The following is an 11,870-nucleotide window of genomic DNA, read 5'->3' as shown; positions in this document are numbered from 1 at the left end:
CCTCCTCCTCCTCTTCCTCCCGGCCGCCCTTCCCCGGCGGGCGGGGCGCTGAGCGGCGCCGGAGGTGAGGTGAGGCGAGGTGAAGGGGCTGCCAACGAGAAGGGATTTTGGGGGGGCTCATAGGGGAAAAAAGGGTTTTGGGGGGCTGCCCGTGTGTCCCCTGAGGCACTAAGCCCGAGGTGGCTCTTGCCGCAGCCTTCAGGAGTGCCTCGGGTAGCTGGGGCTGCCCCTGGCAGTGCTGCAGCGGGTTGTTCCTCAGGGCTGGGGGCCTCGGCGTTTGTTGGGTTTTAAGTTTGTAACAGAGCTGTAATTTTGGGATAGGGTTGCATGGGATGTACATAAGAAGGCAATTAAGCTGTGTTTTAAAGCGATGAAGTCATCTGATGCTTCTAAGTGGGGAAAAACACTTCCAATTTTGTCTCGTTTCTGTGTATCTTCATATTTGTATGTGTGTGTTTATTATATGTGTGTATTATGTAAGTATATTTATTATACATATATGTTTATTATATATATTATTGATATAAAGTGTATATTTATACAAATTAGAAAGTCCAACAGCTCTCGAAGCTAGGCAGCAGCATTTGGGGTGGATCAGAGGAATGGGGAAGTCTGAGCAGAGATCTCGAGGGACTTTTTCCCAGCCACAAATTAAAAACACCAAAAACTTTCCTGCTTATGTTCCTAGAGCTGCTAACTTAGTGATTTCTGGGTTTTGTATGCGTTGGATACAGTTAGCGTGGTGTTTGCAAGCAGCTCTTTTCCTTGATGATACCAGAGTTTAATTTTTATCTTTCCTGCTACCTAGAGCGTCCTCATTTATCCAATTATGAAAAAATGTTCAGAAAAGGAAAAAAACGACACAGCAGCAGCAGCTCACAAAGCAGTGAGATCAGTACTAAAAGCAAGGTAAGCTGAATTCGGTGTTTGATCTTTATGGCAAAACTTTCACCTGTTACGAGGTGGCAGCTGAGTGGTTTGCTTGCACTGATACTAGGATGTGATTTCATAAAGTATGTGTTATAAGGCCCTTGTATTCTAAAGACTGCTTGGTTATTTCCATACTGAAGCCCCCAAGAGCTTCTTGCAGCACATACTAAGATTTGGAAGAAAAAAGTAGCACACTTGTTTGCTAGTGATAAATACTGCCTTTAAGAAGGTGCCTGGTGCAAGGCACTGAGAGTGGATTTGTTCTTCAGTATTAGTTGGTTACTCAGCATCTCTAAAAGCTATTCTTCATTTTAAATAATGTGTTCATTTTGTCTGATAGGTTTTGGAATGATCAGTTGAATATTCTGGATTTTCCAAGGTGCCGTTTCACTCCCCTTGCACCGCTATGTTATTTCAAGCATTGGTGACAAGCATGTAGTTGTCAATTTCTTCAAGTTAAGATGCAGTACCAGAAAAGTCTGGACATAACCTTAAGGTTCATTTTCTCTTCTTCTTTTATTTCCACCTTATTTGAAATATTTGTGGACTTTTAAAGGGCTTCTGCTGAATTTATATGAGTCTAACCTACAATGAGGTAGAAAGATAACTTCAGGAAAAGCATAGGGCGTTTTTTTTTTTTCCTTCCAATTTTACAGTGCTGCTTAGGTAATTGAAATATAAATATTAATTTATTTTAAAAAAAGAGTTGAGGCAGGGCATCTAAAAGTGAATTGCTAGTATGTTCTCAGTAGCTTTCTGATGACATTTATTTTCTTCTTAGTCTGTAGATTCCAGTCTCGGAGGACTTTCCAGGTCTAGTACTGTGGCTAGTCTAGATACAGACTCCACAAAAAGTTCAGGTATGTAATCAGAGTTTGTGCAGCAATGTATGGAGCAAAACTAACTTTGTGTGTATTTATCTATGAGAACAGAAAATGAAAAAGGTTGAAGTACATATTTTTAATAATGGAATGAATCTGTTAGCCTGTTGAATTATGCATGCATAACTTCAGGCTTCTGAAGTATCTAGTACTGAGTCATCTAGTATTAAATCATTGTTTTTAAAGTAATGTGTCTAACTAAGAAAAAATCAGTTAGCTGTTCTAGCAGTCTGTTATACAGCACAAATCTGATGTAACTTTTTGGGAAACTGTATTGCATGCTCTTAAAAGCTTACATTTGCACTGAAGCAAGTGAAATAGGAGTTTTGATTTTACTTGTTCTTGATTACCAGATCACAGTGTATGGTTGATCAAACAGCTCATTTAAAGGTATATTTATATAAAAGTAGAATCAGCTTTTCTGTGTTTTCTGACTAAAGTTGTTAACTGCAAATCAGAATTAGTATAAACAAGTCTATATGTTTAATATAAAATTATTGGATTCATATAAAATTATTGTTTTTACTAAGGGCTGTTCTGAATCAACCCAGGACAGCTCATTAAAGAGAGGTTTTAATATACTGTGATGAGGTGAAGTGTTGGAAAGTCTGCAAAAAATTGAGGAACTGAGTAAGTTAGCTCCACTAACGCTAATTAGAAAAGAATTACTGATCTTGAGCTCTTCAGGATTGCTGTTTTATTTTGTTGCAGGACAAAGCAATAGTAATTCTGATACATGTGCAGAATTCAGGGTTAAATACGTTGGTGCCATTGAAAAGTTGAAATTTAATGAGAGCAAAAATCTAGAAGGGCCATTGGACTTGATAAACTACATAGATGTTGCCCAGGTAAGTGCATTACAAAAGAATACCAACATTTTTAGAACATCCTAAACTTAGATGTATTTTTTTCATGTTATCATGCAGTCTAACATCTTGCCTTACAAGTTTTATACTTACTAGAATAAAATAGCTTAATTTAAAAAGTATATCCCAGTCACTGTGCTACGATCTCAAAAGCTGTACTCCATTCCCTCCTGTTGTATAACTGGGAAGATGCACCCAAAAGGAGTTGTGAAGAAGCAGACTCAGAGCTAGGATCCTTCTCATGAATCGTTATGGAATGAGTGTCCCACCTGAAAGCTGTTGCATCATCTTCAGCACAGTTAGGATTAGAACAGAATAGAATAAAGCAAAGAATATCTCCAAATTTCACCAGTACTACAGAATAAGTTTTCCTGTAGAGGAAACTGTCGGATTCTGCTTACATTTGCTTATGAACCTATGACTAAAGAACCTGAATAACGTTTGGGTCATCCTTGCCGTACTGTTTGCTTGTACGTTTTTTTGTACGGAGGCTGTAACTGGATGTCCTGGGTAGGCAGCTGATGGTTTGTACCCTTACAAGCACACAATGTCTGTTTATCTGACAGCAGCTTGACACTTCAAGTATCTGAAACTATTTTTACAGCCAAACACAAAAGTGCTGCTAGCGTGGTACTAGGATCACCCAGGGTCAGCGCAGGGTGACAGGGCCAACCTCCCCACCCACCTCAGATGACAAATTCCTTTCTGGATTCATGCAGTGCTTCACATAACGTAAAGGGATGGGGCAAATGCAACAATGTCAGACTTCACACACTAAGATACACACAGGGGTAGTGATGTTGCTGATCCAGTGGACCAAAGTACAAATAAATACGTTTTAGGCTATGTATTTTCATTGTTCATGTTCTTCTGTCTGCACTAAAGGCTTTTGTTTGTTTCCCTCCAAAGCAAGATGGAAAGTTACCTTTTGTTCCAGGTGAAGAGGAGTTTATAATGGGAGTTTCCAAATACGGCATTAAAGTTTCAACATCTGATCAGTATGTAAGTGATTCACAGCAAACTTTGGGGAGAGTTGAGAAGTGCTTTCTTTTATTTCTCTGACAGATAATCCCAGTGACCAAGATGTCACTTCTGGCCTGAAGCAAGTGGTTTTAGTTTTTATTTATTTATTTATTTATTTATTTAAAAAAGCTCTCACAGCAGTACCACTCTGTTTCGTATCTCCTTAGGGCTCTGTATTTCCCTTGCTGGATTTTTGATGTGAATCCATTCCTTTTGACAGAGAGCATCAGACAAAAAGCAAGAAGGCTTTTATGCTCTGGGCCCGTCTTTCTCTGTGGCTGTTCTGCCATCCTCTCCTGTGGGAAAAGGGACATTACTGGTGCCCAAGACCATAGGTTCCTGGGCCTGAGTTAGTAATTCAATTCCTGTTAGTGTGGAGGAAAATTAAAATGCATCCTTGAAAAAAGCATCTCGTCTTCCTCTTCAAAGTTGCAGCCTTGTGCTGCCAATCCACGAGTGTGAGCTCACTCCAGCACTAAAACTGTGTCATTTCACTTTATTGATCGAGCCCATTTTTTGTTTGCATTGTTTCCTCCATGTGCTTTATGTTCCTTTAGTGCACTTCAGATAGTTGTTTCGCTAAAAATAAAGAGCCCGTCTCTTCCTCAGGGCCCTCCAGCTGCCTGTGTATAACTCTGTGTTGCAGTCATGTGGTTTCCTTCTGGTTGCCCTCAGAGCCCCAGCTACTAAAATACTCAGCCTTACAAAGTCACGACCCATCAGCAACCCAGCAATGCCTGATCATAAAAGCCTCAAGTGTGAGAGCGGTGCATAGCGTTGCTCAATAGCTGAATACTCTGAAGAGGGCCTGAAAGCCTCCTTTCAGAAAATAAAACGCTTGTTTCCTAATACCTGGGAGGAAGTATAACATTTGGTCCTCACACTTCTGTTTTTGCTGTCCTCCTAATTTCTTAATTCTCAGTAAGAACACAGGTCACATTATTACTTACCATTCTTTTGTACTCTGATAAAGGTCAAATAGGTATTTTTAAGATTTTTTGTTCATCATTCTCTTTCTTCTGGCTTTGAGCTGAAAGCAAGCACAAGCTGATAAAGCCTTATGTGATTAAGCTAGCTTGAGCTGGCATTTTATTGCAATGCATTCTGTTTTCCAAATCCTGGCTTTTTGCATTTGTGCCACTGTTGACATTTAATTTGTCCTTCAGTGTTAGTACACCTAACTCTCTTTCAGACAGTTCCAAGAGGGAAAGGTTATTTTCTCTGCATTCATACGCAGACCTCGAAGCAGTATGACTGGAATAAAGCAGATAAATGTCATCAGTTGGGTAGGAGAGCTTAAGAAGGGCTTTGTAGGGTTGGTCTGCAGAAACCGTGTACCAAATGACATCATTGACAAATCTCTGTGTGGAACGGCCAAGCTCAGAAGTGGAACTTGCCAATAAAGCAAGAAGTACACTTTATAAAACTTTCTTCCTCAAAGCACACCTGCTGCTAGGCAATAAGGTGGCAAGAGGCAGGTTAAGTACAGAGGGTGACTGGGGATAGATGGGAAGCAAATGTGTGCTTTGGTAATATGGCTAGGAATACAGAGCACATACAAATGCAACTCAAGCAAAAATTAAAGCTAAAATTGTGTTAAATCATTGTGTTAAAAAAAAAAAGAATAAATTGTTAATTAAAAAACTTAGTTATGGTTTTACCAAGGAGTACTTTTCTCCTGTAAATAAATCTGAAGTATTCTTCTGTCAGAGTGGATCAAAATGTGCAGAGGACTGAAACAGCTGTCACAGTGCTCCACTGTAACTCTTATTTCCTGAACGTTTTCAGGATGTGTTACACAGGCATGCCCTCTATTTAATCGTACGGATGGTCTGCTACGATGACGGGCTGGGAGCAGGGAAGAGTTTACTGGCTTTGAAGACAACAGATGCAGCCTCTGAAGAATGCAGCCTCTGGGTTTATCAGTGCAATAGTTTGGTAAGAGTTTGCTTACAGTCTTTAATTCAGGTATCAGTATTTTCATTTTGAACAACTCTGGCTTGTTCAAAAGAGTTCACTGCAAACAGCTTCCCACATGCCATTGCAGACCACATAAAATCAAACTACGCCATTTTGCTTCTCTGCCAAACAACTGCTTTAAGCGAGTCTTGAGAATTTTAGGAGTCCTTCAGCAAGTATTAATGTGCCTGTGTTTATGCACTGCAGGAGCAAGCACAAGCTATTTGCAAAGTGCTATCTACAGCCTTTGATTCAGTTTTAATGTCGGAGAAGTCCTGATTTTCTTCAGCAGCATGTGACCGTGTAGGACAAGAGGCCTTTGTGCGAGGAAGAAACGGGGCTCCTTTGTGATACCACAGACTGGCTGTAGCCACACACAAACTTAGAAAAGACTCGCTGTGCAAAAAAGAGCCATGCAACCTTGTACATGGTACTTTGTCATTCCCCAGACGTGACTTGAAGAAATTACTCCACCTTCAGTTTCCAGGACTACAGACGTTTGTATTTAACATGATATTTTTTTGCTAAATCTGTTTTGTATATTGATGTCAATATTGTAAAAATGTAAAATAAAACTGACACTTGCTTCTATGTTTTTGTCTTAAAACCGGTTTGTTAATATAAAATGCAGTTCTGCTTGACATAGATCTTAAAACAACAAGAGAAACGTAGTAATAAGTAGTCATTTAGTGCTTTATAACCCTAACGTAATGTAATTCGTGGTGCCTCTATAGTTCTTACATTCCATTGAGAATCCCCAGGATGTACTTTTTTTTGCCCCTTTACTACTTGCATTTCTCATGTCACCCTCCCTTGCTTTTCACTATGTAAAATAAGAGAAGTAGCCCAAGTGATTTTAAAAGTAGTTTTATTTTTCCAGACATTTGACTGGTTAACAAGAGTAAAATTTATTAATCATGCTCTAATTATAAATCACTGCATCCAGGACATTGAAAATAAGAGTTGATTTTCGGTTATACAATATATACAGTTGCTCTGCAACTAAACAAAATAAAAACAACTGAATTGAATATTATACATCTCATAGCATTCTAAGCTGCATTTTTAAATGTCATTTGCTCCTTTTTAAACAGTTAACACAGCAACCTAATAGTCTGTCTATTAACAGCTTTTTGAATCATTATTTTGATCAGATTTGAAAAGTTGTATGAAATACGCCAAAGGTTTGGACTTAAAATTCTTACTTTTATATTATAAATAGATATCTACAGGCTCTAGAATTTCTTTTTCCTCTGCCAGAGGACAAGCAAACTTTGAGAAACGTTGAAAATTTTGGGATAAATTTTGCTTAGCTGCTCCTTATTGGTCCTCAACATTTTAACAGTCTGCAGGGGTAGTGCTATTACACTGAAGTCTAAACGTTTTCTAAGTGACTAGTGAACAGGATTGTGACATTTTAAAGTGTGTTCCTCTTCTAGCAGAGCCTAAGGAAAATTCGCATCATTGTTCAACTTTACGAGTTGTTACATACACTATAAGATTCTGTGTTAAAAATACTGTACATAGGAGATCTGTGCAAAATAATATGCCCATTTACTCTCTAGACTCTATCAGGGATAGAAACATACAAAATAGTGTTGCAAACTGAACATTATCAGTAAGTGAATAAAACTGTAGTGCTAAACTATTACTCTATCATCTTACTGGGAACTTTGAAAATACAGACTAATTTGCTTCAACTTGCAACAAAAATATCTTGAAACATTCCAGTTTGTTCCCCATTTATACTGCAGCAACAGCATCTAGAAAATGAAAGGTCAGTATATACCTGGCTGTACCCACACGTTTGAGAGGCTATCAACCAACTGTACCATTCAGGGAAGGTGATAAAGGGAAGATCAGTGTTGCTCTTCCAGCATTAACGCAACGTGATTTTTCTCCAAATAAGACTACGCAGTGGCCTATTTTCCTTTCTGTTAAATACGAAGTGGCCAATTTAAACACCACTTGTCCAGAGATTTGAAGTTTTCTCGGAAAATCTAGAGATGGAATATTCACAGAACGTGATCAAAGCCAATTTGACCTAGACACAGATTTCTCTTACCCTATGCCATCGGTTGTTTCCTGTAGCATAAGCAAAAACTGGTACAATCTCTCAATATCCAACATCAAAACGATGTCTGATTTGTATCGGTGTTTTCCATCAACCACCCGGGAGTTACCAATAGCCTAGCCTTTGTTCACAAATTAGTAAAACAAATTTAACAACAGTGTAGCTACCATATATGTGGGTATATTATATAAATACAGAGTGAGTTAGCAAACCATCCTTGTTTGCAAGGTAGTGGCACACAAATTTTTATCAAACAGAACATAACGTAGTGTACTTGTGAGGTGTCAGAGACCTTATTGACCACGGATAGTTACCTACATCCTCCACCAAATATGTTCTCTGTGCGAACACATTGCTGGATGATTACGAAATTTCAAGATTTAAAAAAAAAAAAAAAAAAAAAAAAAAAAAAAAAAAAAAGCCTAACCACTATAATGATACAAGTGTAAGAAATGCTCTGCAATCCATCATCATGATTAAGTACATTTCAGGAAGTGCAGTTTTCATATCCTTGAGTTAATGCAGTTAACTCAGTAATATTGCCATCGTTTAGATAACCAGCAGTAGTCACATTAAATGACCAAAATGGATGTAACATACAGAAAGAACATTCAAAAAACAGGTTCCACACACGTGCAGCCTAGAAAAATGAAACAGTCTCAAGCTCACAAAATCAGAACTAGAAAGTTCAACGACTAACACAGATTTCAGATAACTTGAAGCAAATATCTACATCCATTCTGAAAGAAAGAAGTTTCTCTTGTGGTAAACTGAAATACTTTGTCACTTTTACCTGGCCAAAGACACCTAGTTAAAATTGGTTCTTCTGCAATAGTTGACATCCTGGATGACAGCCAGTTTGGCAAGATGCTGAATGAGTCCGACTGAGAACTATACAGCAGCTTGCACGTTTTGGTTCTGAATCCTTACAACGGTATTGAGAATTGGATAAATTCACTGCCCTGTTACAGATGCACACAATTTCTTTTGACTGGGGAAGCAACACTGAACTGTGGTATTGTCACGTTACCAAACAGAGAATGAAATTACAGCAAACGTTTTCAAAACAAAATTCATAATGTTGTGATGTCGACACACACATGGGTTTTGATTGTTAAAGCTTTTCAGTTCACCTTAAAAAAAATACAGGAAGAGGTTTTTTTTCTGATTGTTTTTGTAAACTGCTCATGAGAAGTTTTCACATAGAAAAAAGTTCTAAAAGTCCCAAAATCAGAACAATGGTAATAAAAAAGTAAGCTACAGTACCTAGGACTTGGGCAGTGCTCTGGCAAGGTGTCTGCAGATAGGTAGATGAAATGAAATAGAGCAAAACTTATTTCTGTGACCGCTGGAAATGAGAAATGTCTCCACTTATCAGTAGCAATTTAGTCAACAATAAAGTGCACAAATGAGACAGGGAAAGCTCCTTTCCGACTGGGGTCTCCATCAATATGGCCGATCTGCAAGAGTTCAGACAGTTTCCAAGTTAATCTCAAAAAGGAATTAGAACCAAAATAAATACCAGTGACCTTTGTTTTTGTTAGACTTCTATTTTTTTTTCAAATTGTTTATTCAGTTCTTTAGAAGTAACACCTCTTGATGTGGTCCCACTACTCCATCATTTCAGTTCATTCTGGAATGCCTGGCAGCCCGTATCATGCCTCTTTTAAGTTGCTTCTGCTTCCTTCTCTTCTCAGTGAAAGGTAAAAGAATGGATCAAGCTTCAACAGATCTCAAGCGTTTTGTTTCTTAATCTATTTGTGTTTATACAAATAGACGATAATGTATCGCCTGCAATTTAGATGCAATATGAAATTCTCCTCTTTACTAGCTAACAACTAAATGAGTGTTTTCATGCATAATAACTTTCCAGATCTACTTTAGCTGATGCAGTTCTGGGGTACAAATAGTTGAGATGGTTTCCCAGCACACAGAATAAACCATTTCTCAATCTCAGTCAGCTAAAGAATTAGGACAATACAAAGCTGTCTCCTGAGGACCGTGACACAGCATCTTCAAGGAAGATGAAATAGTAGCAGATTCTCCAATTGCTGACACCCACCCAGGAGTTTCCTAAAGTCACACAGACCATGTCCCCTGTGTATTGTGAACCCTACTAACCATGTGTTGTTGTTTTTTTCCCTGAATGTAAAAACTTTTCTTGAGAAAAGCTAAAAGTTTATCTGAAGCCTGAATTTTAAACAAAAGAAACATTTGGAATCAAGTTTCCACGAGATGAAACTTCTCCTGTTATTCGGAAACCCAACAGAGATCTTCTGAAGTCAGCGTCAACCTCTAGATTTCATTTATTTCTTTCAAAGTATATCGATAGAAAATAGGAAATACTCACCCACCACTCCTGATCTTCTTCACCATCGACTACAATGATATCTCCTTCTGAAAAAGTTAGCTCGTCTGGGTTATCTGCTACACAGTTGTAAATCGCTTTTACTCTTTTGGGTTTAGTTTTTGACTGAAATATAAAAAGAAAGTGTAAATAATAAGCATGGAAGAATCAAAATATATTTGAAGGTGATCTAAAGCATGCAGCAGAGATGCTATCAATCATTTTTCATGGGTTAGAATTCACCTAGATCTTTTACACCAGGTGCTCAAGGTTCAGGCTGATTTTGGCAGCATCCCAAGCCTTTCAGAAACACTATGTCACCAACATGGACCAGCTTTCCCTTGTGAGCTTCCATTTTAGCTCACTCAAGTCTGCTTCAGAGCTCTACACACCGTTACAGCAAGTGTGATTTTACTCAGAGGATGGGGTGATCAAGTGCTACACAGTGAGTGTAACACCAGTGTTGTCAGAAAGAGGCCTGAAACACCTGTCAGTATGCCCCTTCTTAATTTACTAAACCCTGCTCAACAGTACAAAATTTCCAGAATGTCCTCAGGCTCTTTGTAGTGCTTTGAGGACCACAAGCCACAGAAGTGGTCTTTTAACAGCAAAGGTAACGCTGCTGTTTGGTAGGGAGCTGCAGTATTTCAGTACTGAGTGGGACTCCAGTCCTAGTTGTGTTCTGTTTGAAGTGATGTTGCAATTGTTTTGTATCCACCATCCTAACCTCATGCTTCTCCGTGTGCAACCTGGCCTGTTTCCACTCTCAGCTTCCTGCTGCGTTTGTTTTCAGCCTTCTCAATCCCTGTTGCAGATTAACACTAATGCTACCTGCATCATCTTTCCATGCAAGGAGCACAGGACCTGGAGGCAGAGCATTATCTTTTTGTGTCAATCTACCCTTCCCTCCACTTTCCCCAGCCTCAGCCAGCAAAAACCTTTCCTTTCTACCTTCAGATGCCAGAGCAGAGCTGCAAGTACCAGTCAGATCAACAGTTGGAAGCTTGTGAAGGAGAAGAGACTCCATCCACAAGTCTGCTTCTTTTGACCAGCCAAATGTTCTGTTGTGGACAAAGCCCTGTTCCCAGGAGACTAACAAACAGGGAAGTTTTCCATATATCTACAACATGGTTTCAAAAACCTCTAGCATGCATTGAGAAAAAAAGAAGCATCAGGAACCTTCCTCCTGAAAAATGGGTTATTGGGTAAATAAATGCACTGTGCAGCAGGTAACTCACTGGCTGCATGTGCACTGTAACGAGGTCTCTTTTTTTCTTTACTCAAGAATCACTTCTGCAATCATTTCCTCAATCTGGTTTGGCTTCCAGATTCTCTGGCAGACTTATCAGAAAAGGGTGAAGTATAAGGCTAAAGGGAGTGATTTAGCCAAAGTGCTTTAGCTAGACTGATCTAGCTAAAGCTCTTTAGCTGAGGGGCCCTTGACTAAATCTCAGCTAAGATGCTTTAGCTAGATTGATTTAGCTAAAGCACCTTAACTAGCACACCCCCCCCGAGCCAGGTTTCTCTTTACTTCTCTGTCTTATGACAGAAGAAAACCATCCAGCTGATTTTCTCAGGCAGAATTTTGTGACTACTGATGCCCTAGAGATGTTTGGAGACTCAGATTTGTTCTTCATATGACATGCAACTAATATTAACCTGAGAGTGGAGACATTGTTCCTAAAAAACAGCCAGGACAACCCATTCACACATAAGTGAAGCAATTTGCCCTGTAAAACAAAGAAGGAAAAGAAGGTAGAGAACTACTACAACCTTAACTTAGACGGAAA

The 11,870-nt window shown here is 39.0% G+C and overlaps 2 protein-coding genes across 9 annotated transcripts in view; one reads left to right on the top strand and one right to left on the bottom strand.

Moving 5' to 3' along the window:
* The first annotated feature begins 24 nt into the window (after nt 1–24).
* On the top strand, nt 25–6,250 carry ITGB1BP1 (integrin subunit beta 1 binding protein 1). 4 transcript variants are annotated; one of them, XM_032185562.1, is made up of 7 exons: nt 25–69; nt 809–909; nt 1,712–1,790; nt 2,523–2,659; nt 3,587–3,679; nt 5,489–5,638; nt 5,867–6,250. In XM_032185562.1, exons 2-7 carry the CDS (start codon nt 838–840, stop codon nt 5,936–5,938), a joined length of 603 nt encoding a protein of 200 aa, XP_032041453.1. In that variant the 5' UTR covers nt 25–69; nt 809–837; the 3' UTR covers nt 5,939–6,250. The 4 variants fall into 4 exon arrangements, with proteins under 4 accessions (XP_032041453.1, XP_032041454.1, XP_032041456.1 ...); XM_032185563.1 differs by having other exon boundaries at nt 34–64; XM_032185565.1 differs by lacking the exons at nt 25–69; nt 809–909; nt 1,712–1,790 and having other exon boundaries at nt 2,595–2,659; nt 3,591–3,679.
* Nucleotides 6,251–8,158: 1,908 nt separating this feature from the next.
* The window catches only part of ASAP2 (ArfGAP with SH3 domain, ankyrin repeat and PH domain 2), an 82,503-nt gene continuing 78,791 nt past the window's right edge, over nt 8,159–11,870 (bottom strand). For all 5 annotated transcript variants that reach the window (XM_032184331.1, XM_032184327.1, XM_032184328.1 and 2 more), the window contains 2 exons: nt 10,084–10,206; nt 8,159–9,193 (listed from right to left, as the gene is read on the bottom strand). In XM_032184331.1, the coding sequence (XP_032040222.1) occupies nt 9,119–9,193; nt 10,084–10,206 (198 nt within the window). In that variant the 3' untranslated portion in view covers nt 8,159–9,118. The remainder of the gene's footprint in view (nt 9,194–10,083; nt 10,207–11,870) is intronic.

Source organism: Aythya fuligula, chromosome 3, assembly GCF_009819795.1.
Source record: "Aythya fuligula isolate bAytFul2 chromosome 3, bAytFul2.pri, whole genome shotgun sequence".
NCBI lineage: Eukaryota > Metazoa > Chordata > Aves > Anseriformes > Anatidae > Aythya > Aythya fuligula.
This window is presented reverse-complemented; position numbering and strand designations above follow the sequence as displayed.

Bases quoted from the DNA above. Each gene is read 5' to 3' on its own strand.
- ITGB1BP1 (XM_032185562.1), top strand. From the start codon at position 838: ATGTTCAGAAAAGGAAAAAAACGACACAGCAGCAGCAGCTCACAAAGC. The intron at 2,660-3,586 runs GTAAGTGCATTA...TTCCCTCCAAAG, and splicing joins ACTACATAGATGTTGCCCAG to CAAGATGGAAAGTTACCTTT. The intron at 5,639-5,866 runs GTAAGAGTTTGC...TATGCACTGCAG, and splicing joins TTTATCAGTGCAATAGTTTG to GAGCAAGCACAAGCTATTTG.